Source organism: Monodelphis domestica, chromosome 4 (assembly GCF_027887165.1).
Source record: "Monodelphis domestica isolate mMonDom1 chromosome 4, mMonDom1.pri, whole genome shotgun sequence".
Taxonomy (NCBI): domain Eukaryota; kingdom Metazoa; phylum Chordata; class Mammalia; order Didelphimorphia; family Didelphidae; genus Monodelphis; species Monodelphis domestica.
In genome coordinates this window covers 42,562,539-42,587,369 of record NC_077230.1, presented here as the reverse complement: position 1 = coordinate 42,587,369, position 24,831 = coordinate 42,562,539, and the positions used below count along the sequence as shown (strand labels likewise).

Genomic DNA, 24,831 nt, shown 5'->3' with positions numbered 1-24,831 from the left:
GCATTCTAAAAGGGACTGAGTATATAACAACTTTTTTAGGTGTTGTGTATATTAGAGGAGAGTAGAATTATAATTATTCTTCTAAATTTCAGGTTCAGGCAGCATTAGATGATCTTTTAGGTTCCTTGTCACCTTTAGATTCTATGACTTAGGCTTTAAAATCCTTACAAATACAGCTAAATCAAATGGAAATGAAAGGTATCATATGGCTAACTTACAACATCTTAATCCTTTAGCTACATGATGGAAGAAATAAAAAAAAATTATGATCCACTACCTGTCTAATAAGAAGGAAGACCATGTACCATGGTTGTTTCCATCTTGACATGGTTCATCATAAATTGATTCAAGGAAAATGGAAAAACTACCAAAAAAAAAAAAAGCAAGAAGCTCAGATTACCGGGGAACCATAACTGTCAAATAAGTTGTAGTCTCATTATCTGTTTCCTGAATACCTCCCATTTTCCTCCTGTCTATCTGGCCTAGGGAAAACTTGATAACAATATCATTTCAGTTACACTCTCTATGGATCTTCACTCTCTTAATGTATTAGTGACAACAGTATCCTAACTCTACTTTTCATCATCATTTATCAATGGAAACAGGAGAAATAATACAAAAGTAATTAAATAGTTGTCCAAATATGAATTGTGCAGGTTTCATGTTGCATCTCCATACCAATGTCCAAAGGCATGTATTACATTATTATACTTACATGAATCTGCATGTAGATATAAAACAAAATAGAACAGACAGTTGCATTTGATGATTCTAAAATATGCTTTATAATCTAGTTCTTTATGAATGAGTCATTTGTGTTTGTAATTTAAGAGAAATGAGAACAACACATGTATATTTCTTATCTTTTCCTAAGATAAATATATAAGAAGCCCAAAGGTCACATCAGTGGTTCCATTTAATTTGGAATATAAATGCATTCTCCCAATTGATTTTTCATGCTGGGCCTACAATAACTTTAGTTTAAATTTGAATTTAAGAAAATTTATACCTTATCATACATCATAAATGAAGTGAATCTCCATTTTGAAGAAAAATCTGTTACTTTGAAGGAATTTGACTTAAGTATGGATCAATAGGACATTCTTTCTCCCTGGCAAATTTTTTATATTTTTTTCATGAAATCTACCTTTCATTGTACTCTCACTCTGAATGTTTTTAAAATTCTCATTCACAGCTTCACCACAACCATAAAACCTAGTGGTGTCATTTCATGTTTTGGGTACTCAAATGTTGGATTAGAAACATCTCCTGTTTAATAATGCTGTTTTTACAGAAAGCTAATTTATTTTAATCTGAGAAAAATGGGAAAAATGGGAAAATACTATCTCTTTAGAAAGGCACTGGCTTTTTTTTACACATTTACTTTATTTTGTCTTGTTTACTTAAATATCTTACAATTATTAATCTGGAAGATAGGACTCCATAAAGAGTTGTTCCATTTTAAGTTAAAACTAAGGAAAACAAAAAAAGTAAGTCCACTTCAAAAGTGGATCATAGACTTTCATTGTTCCGTATTATACAATATTCTACAATACCTAACACCTTTTCATGAAATAAAAATCAAACTAATGTTTCAAATGGTTACACATGTTTGTGTATACTTTATTTGAAGTGAAATGATATATCTAGATACCAAATTTCAAAATATAGAAATGATAGGCTTTAATGTAGCATACTTAGCTTGGGCTGGCAAGTATCTATCTATCTATCTATCTATCTATCTATCTATCTATCTATCTATCTATCTATCTATCTATCTATCTATCTATCTACCTATTTGTATGGAGGCTGAGGGAGAAAACAGCATGTGTAGTTTCAAATCTATTAGAAACTGTAGTGAAAATCCATGACAACATTTGTAAGAATAGCAGTAGAGATGATCAAAAATTTAAAAAAGACAAAAATTTAAATTGGGAGTCAGAAAAAGTACCTATGACTTCAGATGTCTATATAAAAGTTCCAAGAATGTAGATAATAAATAATATGAATGCACGATCCTAATGCAAGGAAGCATTTTTGATCTCACAGTCATCATCAAGTCATGGTGAGAAAGAACTCATTCCTAGAATGTGACACTAGAAGGCTATAATTTATTCAAAAAGTACAGAATAAATAAAAAGATGGTGCTTGCAGAGCAGCACTGTATTTTAGGGAGCTATACTTATGATAGAAAATGTATGAACCTAAAGGAGGAAGAATGACAAAGAGGGTAACACCTAGAAGAAGAAACAGCAGTAATAAATACTATCTTATGACACTGTTCTGTAGACCTGAAAAAAATTCACGAGGACTTCAGAAAATATAACATATGTCTCAAATGGAGATAGTATATAGTAATGATGAGAAATATTGGTGGTCTAGACATCTAGAGATTTTCATCAAAAGCAGAATAATAAATATGTCTTTAGCTTGCCTCAGTGATAATTTGATCTTTTCATAGACAGACAAAAGAACAAGAGGAATTTTTATTCTGAATGTGAGCTCCTTGTCCAAGAAAAACTGGTTGCTTTAGAAGAAAGGATGAGAACTTTAGAGGAACATGATAGAGGAACATGAAAACTTTTCAAATTTAAGAGAGAGAAGAAATCTAGGAAGGGTCTAACATATACCTTAGATTTTTTGAGACTAGATTTCAAAGAGTTTTTGAGAAAGCATACTTGATATCCCACAGGCAAAAATTCTATAGAAGTCTTCAGAAGAAATTCTAAAGATTCCAATTAGAAAGGAAAGGTAAGGCAGTTGAAAGAAACCATTGGGAGAACAGATGGAATTCAGTGGCCAACATAATGATAACAAGTAATGGATGGAATGAAAAAAAAGCATGGCATTGTCCTTTAAGAATAATTAGAAATGCTAATGTTTAGCATTAGCTAAGTTTGGTTAAGGGTGTTTTGAAAAAAAAAAACTCTTTCAAAGTAACAGATTTTTTCTCCAAAATGGAGATTCATCACATTTATGATGTCTGATGAGATATAAAATGTCTTAAAATTCAAGTTTAAACTAAAGTTATCATAGTCCTGAGGTGAAAGTGGTATAAAAATTAATTGGAAGAATTAACACAGATTGTTAAAAAAAGGGAGAATTTAAGATGGGATGGAGCCTCTAATCCCTAAGTGGATGAAAATGAACAAAGAGAAAACAATAATTTTGATCTCATTTGTGCTGGAAGGAATAGAACAAAAATGGTGTAAGGTAGGGAGAAGAAGCTAATTATTATTTCTACTCAGCTCCAGAAAAAACCTACAACCTGGAGTCCCAAAAGAAACTGGGAGAAGCATTGCTCAGTTACTGTCAATGATCTTTGAGAGATCATGGAGAATGGAAGAAGTACCACAGCACTCAAGAAGTCCCTATTTTCAAAAGAAAAAAGGGAGGGGAACAGACTCTTCAAACTACATGTAATGGACTTGACTTTGACTACTGAAAGAATTGTAAAATATACTTAATTGGTAGTCTGTGAATATTAACGAAGGAAAGTGATAATCACTAAGAATCAACATGACTTTATCATGAAATGGTCATGTTAAACAACTTATTTGTGGATAGGCTAATTGTTAATTGTAAGAAGGATGCAGATAATTTTATCAAGATTTTAGTAAAGTATCTAACAAAGTGTTTAGTATTATTCTTTTGGACAAGATGGAGAGATGTGGAAGAGACAGTGGTGGAATTATGTAAATTCAGAAATGGTTGAATGATTGAACCCAAAGGGTAGATATTAATGGCTTACTGTTAACTGGGAAGAAACATGATGGTAGAGTTTCCTAGAAACTTGTCCTTGTCCTTGTAACATTTAACATTTTTCTTGATCACTGACATGAATGAAGGTATATTTAATTAATACATAGATTTTATAAAGCTGGTAGGGTATAACTGATTCACTCTGTGAGACAGTCAGGATCCAAAAAAAGCCTCCCCACCACCCAAAACCTTGAGAGAATAGAATGGATGAAACATAAAAAGATGAAATTCAACAGCTAGCTAAAAATAAAACTTAGGTATGGAATGGGACAATATGAAAAAGATAATATGTTTGTTCTTCTGCCTTAATTTGAAATAATAGTGAGACATAATTGCAAAAATGTTAAAAAATAATTTAAGTTCAGAGTTTGTTTAATATTAGGAAAACTATTAGCATAATTGTCTATATCAATAGCCAAACTAAAAAAAAATCACATGATTATCATAATAGATTCAGAAAAAGCCTTCAACAAAATACAACATCCATTCCTATCAAAAACGCCAGAAAGCATAGGAATAAAGGGGTCATTCCTTAAAATGATAAGTAGTATCTCCCTAAAACTACCAGGAAGGATCATTTGAAATGGGGACAAGTTAGAAGCCTTCCTAATAAGATCAGGAGTGAAACAAGGATGCTTATTATCACTGCTGTTATTTAATACTGTATTAGAAATGCTAGCTTTAGCAATAAGAAGAAACTGAAGGAATTAAAGTAGGTAATGAATAAATTATCACCCTTTGGAGATTATATGATGGTATACTCACAGCATCCTAGGGAATCAACTAAAAAGTAGTTGAAATAATTAATAACTTTAGTAAAGTTGCAGAATACAAAATAAACCCACGCAAATCATTAGAATTTCTATGAATTACCAACAAAGTTCTGTAGCAAGAGATAAAAAAGAAATTTCATTTAAAATCACTCTAGACAATATAAAATACCAGGGACTCTATTTGCCAAGACAAATCCAGGAATTATATGAATACAATTACGAAATACTTTTTACACTAATAAAGTCAAATTTAAACAATGAGAAAAATATCAATTGCTTTTGGGTAAGCAAAGCTAATATAATAAAATGAGAATTCTACCTAAATTAATTTACTTATTCAGTGTCACACTCATCTACCAAGTAATTATTTTATAGAATTAGAAAAAATAATCACAAAATTTATTTGGAAAAAATCAAGAATATCAAGGGAACTAGTGAAAAAATGTGAAGGAAGGAGGCCTACCAGTACTATTTCTCAAGCTGTACTATAAAGCTGTAATCATCAGAAGAGTTGAGTACTGGCTAAGAAATAGACTGGTAGATCAATGGAATAGATTAGATATAAGATATGCCGGGGTAAATGACCTTAGCAAACTAGTGTTTGATAAACCAAAAGACCTTAGCTTTTGGAATAAGAATTCACTGTAACAAAAAATGCTGGGAAAATTGGAAAACCGTATGGTAGAAACTAGACCATATAGACCAATATCTCACAACCTATACCACGATAAAGTCAAAATGGGTAGATGATTTGGATATAAAAGTTGATACCATACCTAAATTAGGGAAACATAAAATAGTTTACCTGGCAGATCTTTGGAGAAGGGAAGAGCTTATGACCAAACAAGAGATAGCATTATAAGATATAAACGGTATGATTTTGATTACATTAAATTAAAAAGCTTTTGTACAAAGCCAATGTAACCAAGATTAGAAGGGAAACAAGAAAGCAGGAAAACATTTTCATAATAAATTTCTTAAATAAAGGTTTAATTTCTCAAATATGTAGAGAATTAAGTCAAATTTATAAGAATACAAGCTATTTCCCAACTGAAAAATGTTGAAAGGATATGAACAAGCAATTTTTAGATAAAGAAATCAAGACCATCAATAATTATATGAAAAAATGCTCTAAATCAACTCTTGATTAGAGAAATGCAAATTAAAATAAAGCTGAGGTTCCATCTCAAACCTATCAGATTGGCCAATATGACAGTAAAGAAAGTGATAAATGTTGGAGGGGATGTGGCAAAATTGGGACACTAATGCATTGTTGGTAGAGTTGTGATTTGATCTAACCATTCTGGAGGGCAATTTGGAATTATGTCGAAAGGGTTATAAAACTGTGCATACCCTTTGATCCTGTAATACCACCACTGGATCTGTATCTCAAAGAGATAATAAAAAGGGGGAAATGACCTACATGTACAAAAATTTTATAGCAGCTCTTTTTTTGTGGTGACAAAGAATAGGAAATTTAGAGGATGTCCATCAATTGGGCAATGGTTGAACAAATTGTGGTATATGATGGTGATGGAATACTATTGTACTATGAGAAAGAATGAGAAGGATGATTTCAGAAAAAGCTGGAATGTCCTGCATGAACTGATGCAGAGTGAAATAAGCAGAACCAGGAGAGCATTGTAAATAGTAAGTGCAATATTTTGAAATACTGTGAAAATGGTTACTATCACTAATGCAATGCTCTGGGACAATGCTGAAAGACTTATGATAAGGAAAGCTATACACCTTCTGAGAAAGAACTATTGGAGTGGTATGGATGCCAAAGCATACTTTACCTTTCACATTAATGCATTTTACAGATTTATTTTGGAGTTTTGGTTTTGTATGAGTATGCTCTTACCACAATGATCAATATGGAAGTGTGTTTTATATGATAAGAAAATTAAAAAAATAATTTAATATGGCATCAATGTCCAGAATATAGGAAAGGATAGTTCCAATTAAGATCACTAGTAGAATGCTGAGTTTTGGGTGACATTTAAAGAAAGATATTGATAAGCAGGAGTAATCAGCAGAGTTAGGAGAGGAGATAATATGTTAAGGTTGGGTGATAGACAGGAATATTTAGTCAGAAAAAGAGAAAACTTAAGGGGGGGGTGATAGCTATGATCAAGATTTTGTAATGTTGCTATGTGGAAGAAGTATTTATTTTTACTGGTCACACAGAGCAGAATTAGCATCAATGGGTGGAAGTTACAGAGAGATAGATTAGTCTAGATAAAAGGAAAGACTTTCTAAAAATCAAGAGTTTTCTAAAAGGCAAATAGACTGACTGAAGGGGTGAAGACTTACCTCTTAATGGAAGTCTTCAGGGGAAATGTGGATAGATGACTATTTTGGGAAGATGCATAGGTGGTAAGTGGATAGGTATCACTTAAAAAAATGACCATCAAGGTCTCTTCCCATTTTGAAATTTAATGATTTTGTAAAGAATGCAAGTGAGACTAGTCAATAATGTTAAATTTCCAAGTCATTGATGGCCATATTTAATCCCACAAATAAAGAATTAAAGCATCAGATTGATGGAGTCTCAAAATTAGTTGAATTCAAAGGAAAATTACAATAATAGATGTCTGCTGAACTTATCAGTATAATACAAAAATATTAAATATAGTCACTTATAGAATTATAGAATGTTTCTAGGTATAACAAATTGAAGAATGACAAAAAATAAATTTATCATAGAAAAATCAATTTGTATATTCTGAAAACATTAAATGTTAGGTGTGCCATTTGAAAGAAAAAAGATTTGGAATCATTTGATTGTGTTTTTTGAAGTATTATGGAACTAGTTTTAAAAATGGAAACACATTCTTGCAACTGCTATCAATTATTTCCATTCAATGTTAAGCCGTTTTCTGCACTGCAGCATTCCACCAGGCTGAATATTAGAATGCTTCAGGACAGAATGAATCACAGCAGAAATGCTCTACTGTTCCAAACATGTCAGGAATTTCAAGCAGAAGTCTGGAGATGAAATACAGGAAGGGCCCGTCAGTTTAGGAAATACATTTAAAAATCAGTGCTACTATGAACTAAACTCATTTTGTCAAAAGGAGTCAAACAAGAAAGATAGAAACAGATATTTTTGGATTTGTAAAGAAATTAGAAACTAGAAAATTCAAATGCCTTATAGTCACTCTTCAAAGGTTCTTTACTGTATTCCTTAAAAATCAAAAGCAAAAACCTTCAAAATAATTTGAGAGTCTAGAACATTCTGGTCACGGAACTTGGACTACTTTTTTTTGGTCACAGACACATGTCAATATCATGTGTGGGATGTAGAGATGTTCTAGCATCTTTTTATATTACACTGGTGGGAGAAAATAATCCAACGGGAAAAATCCTAGCAAAGACTCAGCACTTGTTCCCAGGTGGCTGGTGTGAATCAGAGGTGGCATACCAAAGCATGATGTCTTAGTGCTGTACCTGGGGATGTAGGGCTCTGCCGGAGGAGGGGGTATGTAGAGGTCCTGAAGAGCGGAGCTGTCCCTTTTGGTGGGTGTGCTGATGGTGCTGGAAGGCGTGGCAACACTGCTTGTGGGACTTCTAGGTATAAGAGGCTGGTTAAAATGAAAAAGAAAATACATACACACACAACAACACACAACAACAACAACGACATGGTTATAATTTTAATATCATCTACTGTGTTCACTTTTAAACAGAAAATTAGTTTGGCATACACAAAGAGAGAAGAGAAATAGTTACTTTTATGTTTCTGAATTGGCTGAAAAAGATTCATGTTACTTAGGTCACACAAATTCTTTGGAAATCCTGGTTTATGCTTCTTTGGGTATCAGAATGGGACTGAGTATTTAGAAGGTAACAACAATATGCAATATTTCATTATCCCACAGAAAGTGCTCATTAATTGCATCTCTTGTAGTCCATCCCACTCTTTGGAAGAGAAGAAATAAATAAATGGTGATTCCAAACCCACTCACTTGAAAATTAATGGATCAGAGAAAATGTTGCATTTCTATGTTTTCAAGAGACAAACCACTAGAGCCTTAGTAAGATCAAATGTTGAGGATCAGATAAATCCTTGGAAAACACTACAAAGATTATTGGTAGTAAGGCCAGGAAAATCTGGGTTTATTCTTTAGATGTCATCATTAACTACTATTCATCTCAAGGTCAATTTATGATCCAACTCTGAAGTTATGGCATCAATATGACATATATCATTCATCTTCCAGATCAGGCATGCTTACAGCTTCACATAATCTATAATTAGGTGCACTTCCAAGAATCTCTCTCTGCTTGTCTGTATCACAACATTAAAAGAGTCAGCTTGTTAAATAAAGTTAAAGTTTGAATGCCTTAAGGAGTCATTCATCAAGTATTGTTGAATTTTTATTATATAAGTTAATGGTGCTTGTGATTCTTGACTTCCTAGAAGGAGCAGTAAGTATATGAAAACATGAATCTTTGGTTCAAGATAGTAGTCCAAAGAGATATTGTTATTTAACACAGTCATTTTTGAGTTTGTAGCAATGGCTACCATTACCCTGTACAACTAGGAAGTTACATATCAAATAAAAGAAGTTGCATATACATGCTATCCAGTTTTAAATGTCTTGGCTACTTGAAATATAAAATAAGTATTTATAAAATAATAGTGCAATGAAGCCACAAAACTTATGATTAAAAGGCTAACTGTCCCTTCAATCTTACTTCAGTCTAGATGAAAAATATTTGCACTATTACTGTAGAGATATTCACTTTTGCTCCTTTAATATATTCCTTGAACATAGAGACATTTACAAACTACTTTAGAATGTGACAATATGACTATCCTCTAATAAAAAAGTTATTTAAATTTTTAGGAACAGTTTCAAAGTAAAATATAATATTCATCTATCTATTGTATAGTCTACCTATTTTGTAATTAGGTTTATAGTTCTGTTCTTTTCCATACATGGTCTGTCTGAAGAGGAGTCTGAAAGCACAAATTCTGAGTAGAAGATGAAGTTTCCATTGATTGGAAATGGTTATTAAGACCCCCTCCCAAAGATTAATCACCATTCTCCTCTCTCTCTCTGTCTCTCTCTGTCTCTCTCTGTCTCTCTCTCTCTCTCTCTCTCTCTCTCTCTGTCTCTGTCTCTCTCTGTCTCTCTCTCTCTCTCTCTCTCCCCACAATCCACCCATGCACTGTTTTTCTCTCTCCCATCCACCCATGCACTGTTTTTGGTAGTGTAATATACATACAAATAAAATATAAAGCATAATTCATCAAAAGATATTATGGTATATTCAAATATGCAGTGAAGGCATTTTTGATTTGATGAGAGCAAATTCTTGTGTGAAAGACTTTTAAGATTTCTACAACTGCTAGAAATAGAATTGTGTGAGATAGGATTCCATTTTGGACAAGTTGGAATTTGCGGTTGTAATGGTCACCTAAATATTCAAGTCTACTCGATTTAAGATTCTTTGGTCTAGCTAAAGGTGTTCAGTCACCCCACTATAGGCCTTCTGACTTAAGGAATCTCCATGAATGGGCATATGATTCACAGTAAATATCTTAAAGAACAGCTCACAGCAAAGTAATTGTGGTTTCCCCTGGGTTTTCACATTGAAAAAGAGAAGTTGAAGACAAGTGATAACTTATAATTTTTAATACCTTAAGCCCATATTTGCATTCAGACAAAGAAGAGCATGTTTTGCAATTTCACAAGTAGAAGAAACAATATTCTGTTTCCAGAACTTTAGTGGATATGGGGTAGTACTTCCCAAATAAAATAATATGTTATGAGATACTTCCCCAAGGTATCCAAAACATAAATTCTCTAAGTTATTTAAAATACTCTTATTTAAAATGTATAGAATGGAATGCCTCATATTTTCCTCTCATTATGTCATGGAGACACTGAAATACAAAATTAACATGGAATCTGTTTGAGAAAGATGTGCATGGGAAAAATGATTATTCATTTTTGTATGTGGCCAAAATGGAAATTTGTTTTACATATTGTGCTTTGTGTATACAAGGTCCTTTCTACGTTCCCTTCCTTCCTTCCTTCCTTCCTTCCTTCCTTCCTTCCTTCCTTCCTTCCTTCCTTCCTTCCTTCCTTCCTTCCTTCCTTCCTTTCTTCCTTTCTTCCTTTCTTCCTTTCTTTCTTTCTTTCTTTCTTTCTTTCTTTCTTTCTTTCTTTCTTTCTTTCTTTCTTTCTTTCTTTCTTTCTTTCTTTCTTTCTTTCTTTCTTTCTTTCTTTCTTTCTTTCTTTCTTTCTTTCTTTCTTCCTTCCTTCCTTCCTTCCTCCCTCCCTCCCTCCCTCTCTTCCTCTCTTCCTCTCTTTCTCTCTCTTTCTTTCTTTCTTTCTTTCTTTCTTTCTTTCTTTCTTTCTTTCTTTCTTTCTTTCTTTCTTTCTTTCTTTCTTTCTTACTTTCTTCCTCCCTCTTTTCCTCTCTCTTCTTCCCTCCTTCCTCCTTCCTTTCCCCTCTCTTCTTCCCTCCTTCCTCCTTCCTTTCCCCTCTCCTTCTCCCTCCCTCTCCCTTCCTCCCCACCTCCTTCTCCCTCCCTCTCCTTTCCTCCCTCTCTCTCCCTTTTTCCCTCCCTCCCTCCCCCCTTCCTCCACTTCCTTCCTTTTGGCCAATTTATGTTCAAAATTATAGTTTATCTAAATTTCTATTTTAATGCATCCTTTGTCATGTTGTTATGAATATTACTTGCCATTCCTGTCTCTCAAAGTTGTCTGGATTTTTATTCATTAGGAATTCCAGCAATTCTTGTATGAACCACTGGCTGACTATTCTTACTGAATTGACCACTTGGTTCAAATTGCTGAATTAATTAATTAAAATAATGGAAAACAATGAGTCAATCCAATTGTTTGGCTAAACTGTCCAATTTTTTCATTGGATTGACTAGTTTATTTGCTCCAATAAATTGAACTGGTCTGTGTAGGCATATATAATTCATCTTTACATTTTGTATGGAGCAAAGAAAAATTAAACCAAAGCCACAAAGAACAATGATCATTTGTAGACATTTCTTACCATATAATCATGATTTTGTACAGATGTTTTTAGTAATAGGTGCAAGGTCTTAATGTTTTTATTTACAACAAATATATGTAACCATCTGAGATTTAAATGATTTAAATTTGCACCTTATGTACAATCATATAAGTGTATGTGTAAATATGTCTTTATGACTCTAAAATATATTTACACCAATGAAGAAAATAAAATGGACAGAAAATTTATTAGGGTTTTAAAACAGTGAAATACTTCAATCATTGTATGTAAATGAAAAGTACACTGGTCACATACAAAAAGAACATTATAATATTATGACCTAGAGTTGATGATTGTTCCTGACAATACTTAATTCCCTTAGAATCATAAAGGTATATAAATAAATCCTTAGAGATGGTGGCTGTATCAGAAATAAATCATATTTTACAAAGTGAGAATTATTAATATTTGTTAAGCAGACTTAAACATCATACCAAACAAAGAATCAATATCCTTTGAACTTAGTTTGTAGTTGGCCAAAGGAGAACTAAAGTATGATAGCATGAGGTAGGTGGTATCAAGTATGGTCAGACTTGGTGGGAAAGGAAAAATAAATACTGATATAGCAATATAAAAAGCCATGTATGAATAGTTAAATACAATTTTGAAAATACAAACATTCCTCTAACACTCTTTAATGAAGGATAAAGAAATGAAGTCACCAAAAGCATGCAAAAGGTAACATGTTTCAAACAATATAGCTAGATGAGTGTAAACATCAATTTTTTTAAAGTCTTCTTTATACTAGTCGATAACAAAGCAAGTAAACAAATAAAAAAAAAACTAAGCAGATAGTGAATGGTGAAATCTTAACCAAAATAGTTAGGAGTTAAAAATTTCCTAGCCCAAATAAGTGGCATGACATTATTTAAACATAATGATGTTTTTTAAAAATAATAACCCCACACAATGAATACAGAATATCATATTCAAATATCCTCAAAGAGAAAACTAGTCCTTTCAAAGGTTGACTCAATTTCTTTTATACCCTTTTGTTTTGTTCAGTTTCAGTAAGGATGATAGATTTAGAGCTGGAAAGGCCCTTAGAAATCATCCTGTTTGACACTCCCATTTTATAGATATATAGTGGGAACTGAGTTTCAGGAAATTAAATGACTTGCCCTACAAGGTCATAGCAATAAGCAGCAGGTCTGGGATTTTAACCTAAGTCCTCTGAACCAAAATTTTGAGCTTTTCTACAGTATTATGCTGCCACTCTAGGTTTCATTTGGTTCTGTGTTAAATTTCCCCAGTTTACCTGGTGTAGTTCTCATAATCATTCCAGATTTTACTTTCTTGTTTTTTTCATTGCATAATGCAACAGAGAAACTTGCTGGGTCTGGGAAGATCTATTATTACTTTCTTCTCTACAAATTCCAATGTCATTCTTGCTTCCTTCAAAATCATTCAGTTTTCATTTCTGTTATGCTCTTCTTTTATAACACTCGAATAGAGCAGCCACCAGATTTAAGTTACGGGATATTTTTCAAAGAAAAAAATGCTAAATCCAAGTAAAAGATACTTCAATTTCTTTTCTGGGTTCAGCTAAAGACAAATCACCTAGCCTGAGTCAACTTTCCTCCTCAGAGCTTCCCTTGAATATTTAGCTGAAACCAAGCTTGTCATAGTAGAAAATATCATTGCAGAAGGCCCTAAGGAAACAGGACTATAGAATGTAAGATGAGAGATCTCAGGGCGCTCTATGGAGGTGGAATATGCTACCTGAAAATGGAACAATAATTTCTTTCCAAAGATGGCCTAAGATTTGAGGAGATTCAATAGCATACAATTAATGAGAAGTAACTCCTTTTTATTTTTTTACTAAATGTGAAAGAACGGAGAAAATGAAATACAAAACAGCATAAAGCTCATAAAGCTTATTTCCACCCTCCCGTCACTACCAAATCACCATTCTTTATGACATTCTGAATAATAAAACAACAAAATTGCTTCTGCTTTCATTAACAGCTAATAGGAAGTTAAGAGCTAAGAGAAGACAGTTGTAACAAAGAACACTTCTTCCCCTTCCTCCATATGTAATTTTGATTTTTTATGTCAAGTAAGGTACTTTTGTGTTCTTTTTTTTTTTAAACCTTCTGTCTTAGAATTGTTATTAAGTATCATTTCCAAGGCAGAAGAGAGGTAGTTTAATGACATGCCAAGGGTCACACAGGTAGGAAGTATCTGAGGCCAAATTTTGATCCAGGTCCTCCTCTCTCTAGGCCTGGATCTCTATCCACTGAGTCACATTGTTGCCTTTATTCTCTTTTCTGTCCCTTATGTTTCTTCTCCTTTGTTCATACTTCCAGCTTGGCTTGAGTGTGGATCTTCAATAAGATGTAGCCAGTGATTAGTGGGTCTAATATGTATTCATATGATTAGAAACTCTGTTCTACAATAATTACCCAGAAGCTTGCTTCAGTAACCTCTCTACTACGCACAGTTGGGTATAACATGTCTTTGTTTTGAATCTTATTCAAAGGGCCTGGGTGGGGGATTCTTAAAGGGTACCAGAGGGTTTATAGAAATATTTGTTGCAAATGGGAAGGAATTCATTACAGAATGGTGTTTTCACCTTATCAAAAGATCTTTGTGAGGGAGGCTAAGAATGTTGAAAATAGAACAAATGTTAACATATGTAATTTTTTCTTAAAAACTTCTAACCCAAAGGGACCATGAAGATCTTCTGGGAGGCAGTGTCATCCATTTCCTAAGTATTGCAAATTCAAGAATTCAAGACCACACAAACAGAATACAGTGCCCAGAATAGATTTTATATTGCCGTGTCAAACCAGCAACATAAAGTACAGGGAGTTTTACTGCTCTACCATATCTAATTCATGTTCTGACAATATTGTCAAGTCAGTTTAGAGATGTCATTTTGGGAACCATATAAAATGCTCTAGAAATGTAGTGTTACACAACTTCCACTACCCTTTTCATCTGTGTTTGACATCATTTGAATGTTGTAACTCTATTGATGTACACTTTTTAATACCACCAAATGACTGCAATATTGTATTTGAAACTTTCTTGTTGATGGACCTACTTATTTTCATTCAGGAAATTAAATGACTTGTCCTACAAGCACTCCTGGAAGATGCTAAATTTGAGAAAATTCTATGAAATACATATGGCCTCAGATGCTAGGAAAGAAAATCATTACAAGGATGAAAAAGAATTTGGGTTTCAATGCTAATTCTTGCATTTGCTACATGTGTGACATTGACCAAGTTGCTTCAGTTCTTAAAATTTACTCATCTCCAAAATGGCAGGGTTGGTTAGAGCCCTTCATCTTTATCTCTGGGAAGGAACATCATAATTTTAGCTGTATGGCCCATTCCAGTTCTGGATCTTATAAACCTTCTAGAAATTTCAGGTCATGCTTTTTACCTAAATCAGTCTACTTTTAAATAGCTAAAGAATATAATAAATGAACCTTTCAATTCAAAGAACATTTTGAAGTAAAATAACTAGACTCCTTTATGACCAACTAATGTAATGACAATCAATAGTTTGCTTTCTATTCCATAAAAATGACAAAGAAATGTGATCAGATAAATTGTGAAGTTAGGATTTTACTATGGGACCAATGCAAGTTCATATGAATCGAAATCTCCCATTCCAAATATAGGACTTCTTTTATTTATTGATAATATAGCTTCTTTATAGACCCATAAATATATCTACATATTTATATATACATTTATATGTAAACTGGCTTCTTATGATAGATGAACCAAAGAAATGATCCAGGGAAATTAAATCATCCTGAATACTAAACACCAAATGGATGCTCTTTTAAAATTTTTTTTCTAAAATTCAAAAGAATTCAGTGGTTTTTGTTATTAGAAATAATTTTTAAGGTCTAATCTTTTTTTACTATCTGTTACCTTTCATTTGGGAAGTTGCAGAAACTCCTTTCTGCCATTTAACATAGTTATTGTATAGTCTGGCTAGACATTCTCAAAAGTTCCTATATGCTAGGAAACTAAATTAATGATTCTTCCCATCAGTTATTTGATAGTTTCTCTGGTGTCTAAATATCATGAAACATAAATGATTTTATTATTCTCCTGTGAACATAAGAAATTTTTTCTTTGCTATAAGATGTCTAAGATAATATAGAATATTTTGACCATGAATTTATGTATTTGGTCAATAAATAATTCTTATATACACCTATAAACACATGGTCATATATAACACAAAACCATATAATTTAACAAGTTTAATAGTTGCTTTCACAAAAACCCCCATATCTGCCATATGTATCATAGTAACAATTGAAAAACTATAGGTTCTGATTAATTCTTGATCAAGTCTTAGTTCCTAAATGATTAATTTACTCCACTGAGTCATCTCACTGAATACACTGTTTTCTGCAGGCACACTAATTTACTTTACTTATCACTCTCTTAAATTTCTATATCATATTTATGTTATCAAGAAAAGAAGGCATAGGGCAGCTTTCTACATCACAATTATGATTATGCAATTCTTTTGTTAATATCAATTAAAGCACTCCTATGTGTCTGTGTCCTTTGATTTACTGAAACAATGTGATGTGACAGCTGCTGGAAGCTATTTACTAATCTGGATATGTGCAAAATGGAATCATTTGAACCTCACTGTCAAGAGGAATTACATTATTGGTTGAACATTGTTCTTCCACCCCTTTCCATCAATAACACTGGCTTCATCCCTGTCATTAGTTTTTTCCTACTTAAAATAATAAACCCAAACCATTTTACCTGTAAAAAACAACTTATTGATATTACAGATTGAAATCTATCACTGCCAATATCTTTCAGCTAGCATTGTATGCTGTTTTGTATTAAAATATTTTATTATTGTGAACATCTGCAAAATGGTTATTTTAACAAATATAATGCTAACATAATTAACATCATCAGTTTTCTAGGAAAATAATGCCATTTGATGGGACTTAATGACTATAATAAGACTGTTCTCTTTTCATGGCTTTTAAAAGATTCCCCCTCCTTCCGTAGAGTGAGTAAAAACTTTCCCCTTTTTTATCCAAAGTTTTTCATTATGCAAAATTGGCACTTAGATATATAGATATCTAGGGCAAAATTCACAATGTAAAAAGCAAAACCACACACGCAAAAACAATGTAAATTATATGAGTTAGAAATACAACATAATTATTATGGATTAAAAACATTATGAACATAATTTCAAGAATACATACATTGGGACCTTGCTTTCTGCAAAATTGTGGGTAAAACTGACATATGTAACCTCTCACTTGCATATCTCCACCAATTTCAATGACCATTTCAGAATATGTTCTCTAAAAAGAAGTTTTTTGACCCAATGCATTATGAAAAAATACAAAATTTCAACAATCTCTTCAAAGAACATTCAGCTTCTGCAGAAAATCATGCTGGGTCCATTTATAATCACTAAATGACATTATCACAAGAACCAAATTCAAGTGATCTTCAGAAAATCATTTTCAAAAACATCTACATCTAAAAATATCCTCCCTTGACTAACCCACTTTTGAATTGTGATTGTTCCTTTATTCCAAAGAACTTCAGTAAGAAATCACACTGTTCTCTTTTTGCCATTCTTTCTCTAAGTATTTGGCACAATTTACCAGGGAATGTAGCCACAGAGGATGCTTTTACCAACACAGCATGGAAGACACAAGCTAGTCTTGATTTGCATTCTAAAAGCAGAAAGTGTTACCACTGGCCCCTAGGATGACAGCCCAGTTATCTATAACTATCTATCATCAATGACAAACTTGTAACATAGAAATTTTGCCTATTTAATACATCATTAGAAGATTGCACTATGGCAAAAGGAATTGTTTGAAGACCTGGAGCTTTCCTCCTTAAAATGTACCCTTTGAGACAATAAGTACGCACATTTCAGCTCCTTCAAGTTTCATGAAATGCAGGAAAAATGAACTTATTCTGAGTGAGAGATGCTAGATGAGGTTGGATGATTTACTCCTGTTAATTAGCCATCTCACTTCATGACTGGTCAGTCAAAATTTCTATTAGAAACTACTATTATTTTCAGTACTTTTGAAACCAAAAAAATAATTTTATTGAAGCTTTAATTTTGTTTAGCACAATTAGGTTTTATGTTTTTATTTTAAATAAGAAAATGCCCATCATTTATTGTTTATTTATTTGAATTCAGAGTACGATTCCCCTTGAAATATTAAACAATTGTTTCTTTTTTAAAAAATCCATACATTCTCTCTTAAAATCAATGCTGTGTAGTGGTTCCAAGGCAGAAGAGCATTAAGGGCTGGGCAATGGAGGTTAAGCGATTTGTCTATGGTTGCACAGTTAGGTAGTATCTAAGGTCAAATTTGAACTCAGGACCTCCTATCCATAGATCTGGCTCTTAATTCACTGTCACCTAGCTGGCCCATGAAAAATCATCTGAAGTATAAAATATGTTTTAAAGTATAATATGTTATCATCTATCTGTTGATTATTAATACTTTTACATATAGACAATCATCATTTTTGGGTAGTTATTTATATAATATATATATATAATATAATATAATAAAATATATAATATAATATATAATAAAGAGAAGGAAGATTTCTTTCTCTGCTCATAATTCCAGGGCCTTCCACACAGTTAATTATTTACTATTTTTCTTTTATATATCTTGCTTTCTATGAATTTGTTTGCATGTTGTCTCTCCAATTTGCTTGTAAACATGTCAAATTGTAGCTGGACTTACTACATCTGAAATTCTCAAATTTGAAAATTCAGCTTTGCTTACTAATTTAGCATCTCTTATAATTAAAAGGATGAACACTCAAAGAAATGATATTTAGAATTTTGTTTTCTACTGTCTTCCATGTTTTTATAGTTACAAGGGTTCTAGCTGTAGTGAACTAATTAATAACAGTACAAGAAGAAGGAAATAAAAGAACAAAGATAATTTCTCTATCTAAATGAGGATTCTGAATGTCTATGTTCTTGTATGTGTTGGCATCATAAGCAGATATCTTGAAAATAATATTAGTGTTTACTTTGCTGATTGTCGGTGTTGTTAATTTAACTCTTATTCCCTAGAAGAGAATGACAAAAGAGACATTTTGATACTAAAGAACAAAGCCATTCAGAGGCTATGTTGGGAGCTAGATAGATAGATATAGTTTCTACCATCACCTATCATTTTATTACCCTTCTCTTTTTTTCTAGAATAAGATTATGGAAGAAGACACTCCATTTCTCTGCTATGGATATTTTCTCTGACTGTCCCACTGGACAATCCTTTCTCCACTCTAATTATTGATTTTCATGGCTTCCTTGAAGTCCCAGCTAAAGTCCTACCTTCTTACAGGAAGCCTCCTCTAAACCCTCTTAATCCCAGGCTCTTCCCCCTATTAGTTATTTACTATTTATCTTATATTTAGGTATGTATTTGTCTCCTCTACTGGACTGTAACCTTTTTGAGGGCAGGAACTGTCTTTTGTCTCTTTTTGTATCCCCAGTACTTAGCACAGTAAAGACAGTTAATAAATAATTATTGATTGATTGATTTATAGCTGGAAGAAACATTAGAGATCATTTAGACCAACACTTTAATATTTATTAGAGGAAATTGAGGCCCAAGGACGCTGTTACTTGCCCAAGATCACTGTTACTTGCCCAAGATCACAAAGGTAATCATCAGTGCCAAGATTTGACCTAATATCATCTACCTCCACAAACACTTCACTGTACCAATCAATATTTGACCTCAGATGACCTAATAACATTGTAATAGACATAGTGCGAATGTTCTTGATGGAAGAGAGAGCTTTCCTTACCCCTTAAATTCCACATAACTCAGCCTTGCCATTAGGGTATCCTTGACACCACTAGGATGTCTTCAGTCAAAACCTGGTCTTCCCTTATTTGTAAAGATTAGCTCATCACAGAAAGGTTCAAACAGTCACTTTCTTATACCTTATTTTCCACAGGTTTTTGAGTCATGTTAGAAACAAGTCAATACTCAAAATATTTATACATAATATGTGGCTATAAGTCCTAGAATTTCAGTGCAATTTAGGTTTGTTTGAGCCATCTGAAAAATATGACTGAAAATAGCACTTAACACTGAGGAATAAACTCAATTTGTGGCCTAATCGTACAGATTCCTTGGTGTCTAGGGAACAGGCCTATTTAGGCCTATTCTAAAGCAGTTTTCTATCAAAGTCCTTATTCTCCTGCTTTATCAACATGCCTACACAATATACTTGAGAAAGGGAGGTAATCAGAGCAATCATTCAACTGAAGAAGATACTCTTCCCTTAATTATTTCGGTTCAGTCAAAAGTGATTCTTATTTGGATACTGTAGTTACCTTAATTCTCCACTTCATTTTGTGTTTGTAGCCACATTCTAAAAGTAGGGTGAAAAATCATTAATATCTTTAAAGTCAAGATATTCTTTTGGAATAATGTGTACAGAACATGGAACTGATTATTTGGTGTTTGAAATGAGAGATGAGGGGCTAAAAAAGAATTATTCGATATCATTGCAAATTCATGGAAAATGAAGGCTATCTTTGAAAAAATGGCCTTCATTTTCACCTCAACTATGACCCACACCCATTAGACCCTGATGCAGGATCTTTGTGTTAGCTATGCCAATGGGAAACAATAGGGTGGAAGAACAAAGCAACTCATGATGCAGTGAGTAAATAGAATGCCATGAAATGATGGGAGAGCATCTAGTGCCCAGTTCTGACATGCTAAAATTTGGTCCAGTGACTCATTAAAATCTTTGATCTTGTAAATTAGTGAAGATCCTTAATTAAACATTAAAAAGAAGGTATGCATTACTTGTTATTGATAACAGAGAGTCTATATATGTATTCTTTCAGGGAAAAAAGATTCTCATTAGGAATTCAAAGACTTTATTATAGAAACAATTAATGAGCTATTCATTTGGTTCAAATTTATTGCTAAGTTTTGGTCCAATGAACAGCACAGTATCTTAAAAATAAACAAAACTATTCATATTCAAAGATGGTGGAAAGTTTAGCTATTAGAAAAGTGTATTTATGAAAGGTATTAAACTTGCTAATATTTTAAACAACAATGACAGCAATGGTATATTCATATCTTACTTTTCCTTCTTTCTTTTTTAACTTGGACAATGCACAATGTTCTATATCAATAGGCAAATTTAATTTTTTTCAAAATCTAGTCTTTCTTCAGAGAGGGTAATAGTCTTTTTAAAAATGCAGATTTCATGAAAGAAAAAAGTAGTCCTACTATAATGTGATTAAAGATTACATTTTAATAATAATGGGAGAATTTTTCATCAAACAATCCCAAACTTTCATCACCCTCTAGATAATCTATTTCTTTATGATTATAATTTAAATAATGTCCAAGTAATGCATCATGGCGATAATACTTGCTGAAACAAAACAACGAGAATCTAAGGCAATGATTTCCAAATGTTTGGCACACTAGTTAATTTATCTATTTATATTATTATTATTATTAAGTAGAAGAGATGATGAAAGGGTCATTTCAAACTATTTAATTGGTTACATTTTCAGAAGTAAGTGTAACTCATTTTCTTCATCATATTATAAATTATATTTTTGTGACCTTTAAAAATTATTCTGTAAGCTATGATTTAGTTGTGCCTCAACATTCTATGTGTGTGTGCATGCATGTGTGTGGCACATAAAAATAAACCTTTAGAGGTAAATACCATTGCACAAATGGAAACCATTCATTTTCGTGTTTTATGCCTGTGGTTCTCTGGATAATGCTTTAAATATCTATCAATTAATTGGTGAAGATGTGGGATGGGAGAGGGCCATTTATAAACTAGAAATTAATTGTAATAACCCTATCAAATTTGATCACAATTAAGCCTAGCAGGGCAGGCTATGAAGAGATCATTTCACAAACAAAATTTTCCAAAGCATACAAAGTTAATCCATGTGTGCTGCTGAGATGAGGCACAATAATAAAGAAGCATCACTGCGGTAATCTATGGCTACAATGATGGTGTATGACTTATGATTAAGCTTCATTACCTGCAGAGCAAGGGGCTTCCATCTCATATTTTTCAGTAAAGCTGGTGCTGAGGTAAGCATGCTCTGAGGTCGCTTTTTCAAAGTTAAGATAACACCACTCGGGTCCTCTCGTAGAGCATTCACCAAATTTTTCAACTGCCACCCCACCTGGTAACCAGCAAAATCATCACAATAAAATTGAGGTACAGCATTCAAGATTCAATGTTTCCCCCTTTAATAAGATTAGTAAAAATGACATCATAGGTGTACCACCATAAACATTTTAAGGATTTAAACTCAAGGAAACAACAACAACAACAACAACAACAACAACAGTGAATCTTTTGATTGATTAAGGAAGTTATCCCAATAGGATCTGTTCCCAGCAACACAAAAGGCATTTACTATAGGGGTCCAAAGGCTACAATAGACATTTTATATGTAACACAATAAATTACAAAGGAAAAAATGCTACAGTTGAGATTATTCTTCTCTCTAGGCCAAGATGTGTTTCATTATAAAATTAAATACTAATTTTTCTTTGCAGGGAAGTAGGATTTTATTTATCAGTACAGGGAAAACTCTGTCTCCAGTGCAGCGGTCATCTGCCCTCCAACTTTCAGTTGTTTACATGGGGCATGAAGAGGTTAAATAACTTGTCCAAAGTCACACAGTAAGTATGTGCCAGAGGTAAGAACTTGAACCCAGATTTTCCTAATTTTCAGATTAACTTCTATGCCAGGTGCTCTCTTTAAGTACACAGATGTTAGGAAAGCCATTATTGAACAGGCCTAAACAACAGTCTGAGTTTAAATACAGTCATTGTTTTCCTCCTTCATCCTCTTTTAAATCTATGTGGCTTCTTTGTCTCTACTCTCAAATGGAGCTTATATTATATTCTCAGTAACTGGTACTTGACACCACCAAGGCTACATTCTGATGGATGGAAGAAAGCTTCAATAAAATAAACCTTTTACAGGGCTATAAAACAAACAAACAAAAAGACAAGGTAATAGTGCTTCAATGCAACAGCTACTGCAAATATATGCCAAATGAGCCCATAAACTTCAGATATAATATGCAGGATTTAATGAAGCTATCCTGTTTGAATACCATCGCCAAACATATTATCTAATTACAATGAAGTAGTTGAAAAACCCTCCAAAATCTGGCTTTACTATTAGCCTTCCTAAGTTACTTCACCTATCATTCATTTTTTTCTCTAAAAAATAGGAAGCATTATTTCCATTAAATTGTTTTATGCATTGATTTATGATTGAGTGTGAAATAGCTGAAATCCTGAAACACAGTTGTATAGGAGGGGCTGACAACATATATCACATTTTCCCTTATTACCTTGGAGTATGTTGAAAACGTTGGACTTAGAAATGAAATTAAAAAAAATTCTTTCCACAAATATAATCGCAAGTGTCAGAATTTCTTCTGAACAGTACCTTAGGATCCAAGTTAGTTTGGATGGAGAGTAGAACTTAAAACTTTCATTTCTTAGTCTGCCCAATTCTTTCCTAGTCATAAGGAAAATATAAGAAGGAGGTTCTTTCTGTTAGCTAGATGCAGATAAGAAAGGACTGTTCCCATCTCTTAGATTGTCTGGTTTCTCCCCCAAAAAGCAGCATAGACCACTCAGAAGCTGAGATAAGAAAATAACTCAGGAAGGCATTAGTATAGGATGATGCAAGACTGTATGATGGCTTTTAAACAATTTCTTACTCTATAGTAGGTACTTATTAAATGTTTAATGATTGATATAGCTTGATTTCAGTTTAGAATTCTACCTATAAGATAGAAATATGGAAGGGATAGTAGTGGAACCACATTCTGTAGTTAAATTAACTTATTATAGGATTAAGTTCTTATAAAGCCATAAATTTCAATTATACCTGATTTAAGAAGGAAGATGGAGGAAGAAGGCAAGAAATTGAGATTCCAAGAAGGATAGTCAATGGAAATTTTTGGATTTGAAGTCAGAATACCTGAATTTAATTCCTAGTTTTGTCACTTATTAGCTGTGTGACTATGCATAAGTGATGTTATCTTTTTGACCCTTAGACTTTTCAATTATTAAATGAGAGGATAGTACTACATTCCTTGGCAGTGTAAACTTAAATACTAAGTAGGAATAGCTGGGCAATTCAAGGTTTGATGGTAATGATTATTCCACTAAATGTTTGCAAGAAGCTTTTCATTTTTTCAAAGTATTTTTGATAATCTGATAATAAAATTTGGCAATAAAATTAGTTTGGTAATTTGGAAGTAAAATTAATAAGGATCCACAATGGAGCCAGGGAAAAGGCCTTACTACATACTTAAATATGAAATTCTCTGCAAAGGCATTACACTGATGCATTTGTTAACCAAGATGTCATAGAAACTATTTTTGTACTGGAAGAATAAAAAATAATTTTGAAGGTGCTATGTTTTCTGCACTGTTTAAGAGCAGAGGAAAGAAAGATAGGCAAAACAAAAGAAGAAACAAACAAAAGATAGTGACATAGTATTCAATAGAAGTTTTGTAATTTATCCTTTATCCCCAAAAGAGAATCAGTATATGAAGGAAGCAGACTTTTTAGATGCTATATGTTGAAAAACAGATACATTCTAAATGAGAGGCATTATGGCTAGAAGAGACCTTAGAGCTTTTCCTGGTTCAGACCTTTGATTTTACAGATGTGAAAATTTTGTCCATAGACTTTAAATTACTTGTGGAATGTTATATGAAGCAGCAGAGCAAGAGACTGAACTCAAGTTCAAACTACAGAAAAAGGACTTTTTTTTCTTTTAAAAAATGAGGGAAGGGGGTGGTGGAAAGGAGGAAGGTTTTTAAGGACAATTAGTAATTTGGCAAAGGTGTATAGAATTCATGGAAAGCTGACTTTTAGATAACCAATGGATAATCCAGTCATTGGCATCTAAATAGACAGGAAGGATCAAAATGAAAATGATCACTTAAGAGTTGAGACATAAGATAAGTGAGGAGAGAGTAAGAAAGCACCTGACTGCAAGTGCCCAGGCCCCAAACAGAGAGGTGTGGTTACTGAGCCTCTGTCATTGACCTTTGAGAGACTATGGAAAGGAATTAATCAAGGTTAGTTTATATTATTGACAAAATTCTAGAATACAAGCTATAAAGATATGGCTTATGAAGTTTCACAGAAATGGTAATCGCTCAGAGTCAGTATGGTTTCATCAAAAG

General features: G+C 32.8%; 1 protein-coding gene across 28 annotated transcripts in view; it reads right to left on the bottom strand.

The window, feature by feature from the left end:
* Window positions 1–24,831, bottom strand: part of CNKSR2 (connector enhancer of kinase suppressor of Ras 2) — a 300,281-nt gene that overhangs the window by 116,396 nt on the left and 159,054 nt on the right. For 14 of the 28 annotated variants that reach the window (XM_056793349.1, XM_007493430.3, XM_056793333.1 and 11 more), the window contains exons 9-10: window positions 21,639–21,785; window positions 7,989–8,122 (exon numbers count right to left, since the gene is read on the bottom strand). In XM_056793349.1, coding sequence (XP_056649327.1) covers window positions 7,989–8,122; window positions 21,639–21,785 — 281 coding nt within the window. The remainder of the gene's footprint in view (window positions 1–7,988; window positions 8,123–21,638; window positions 21,786–24,831) is intronic. The other 14 variants (XM_056793338.1, XM_056793340.1, XM_056793339.1 and 11 more) reach the window with 1 other exon arrangement.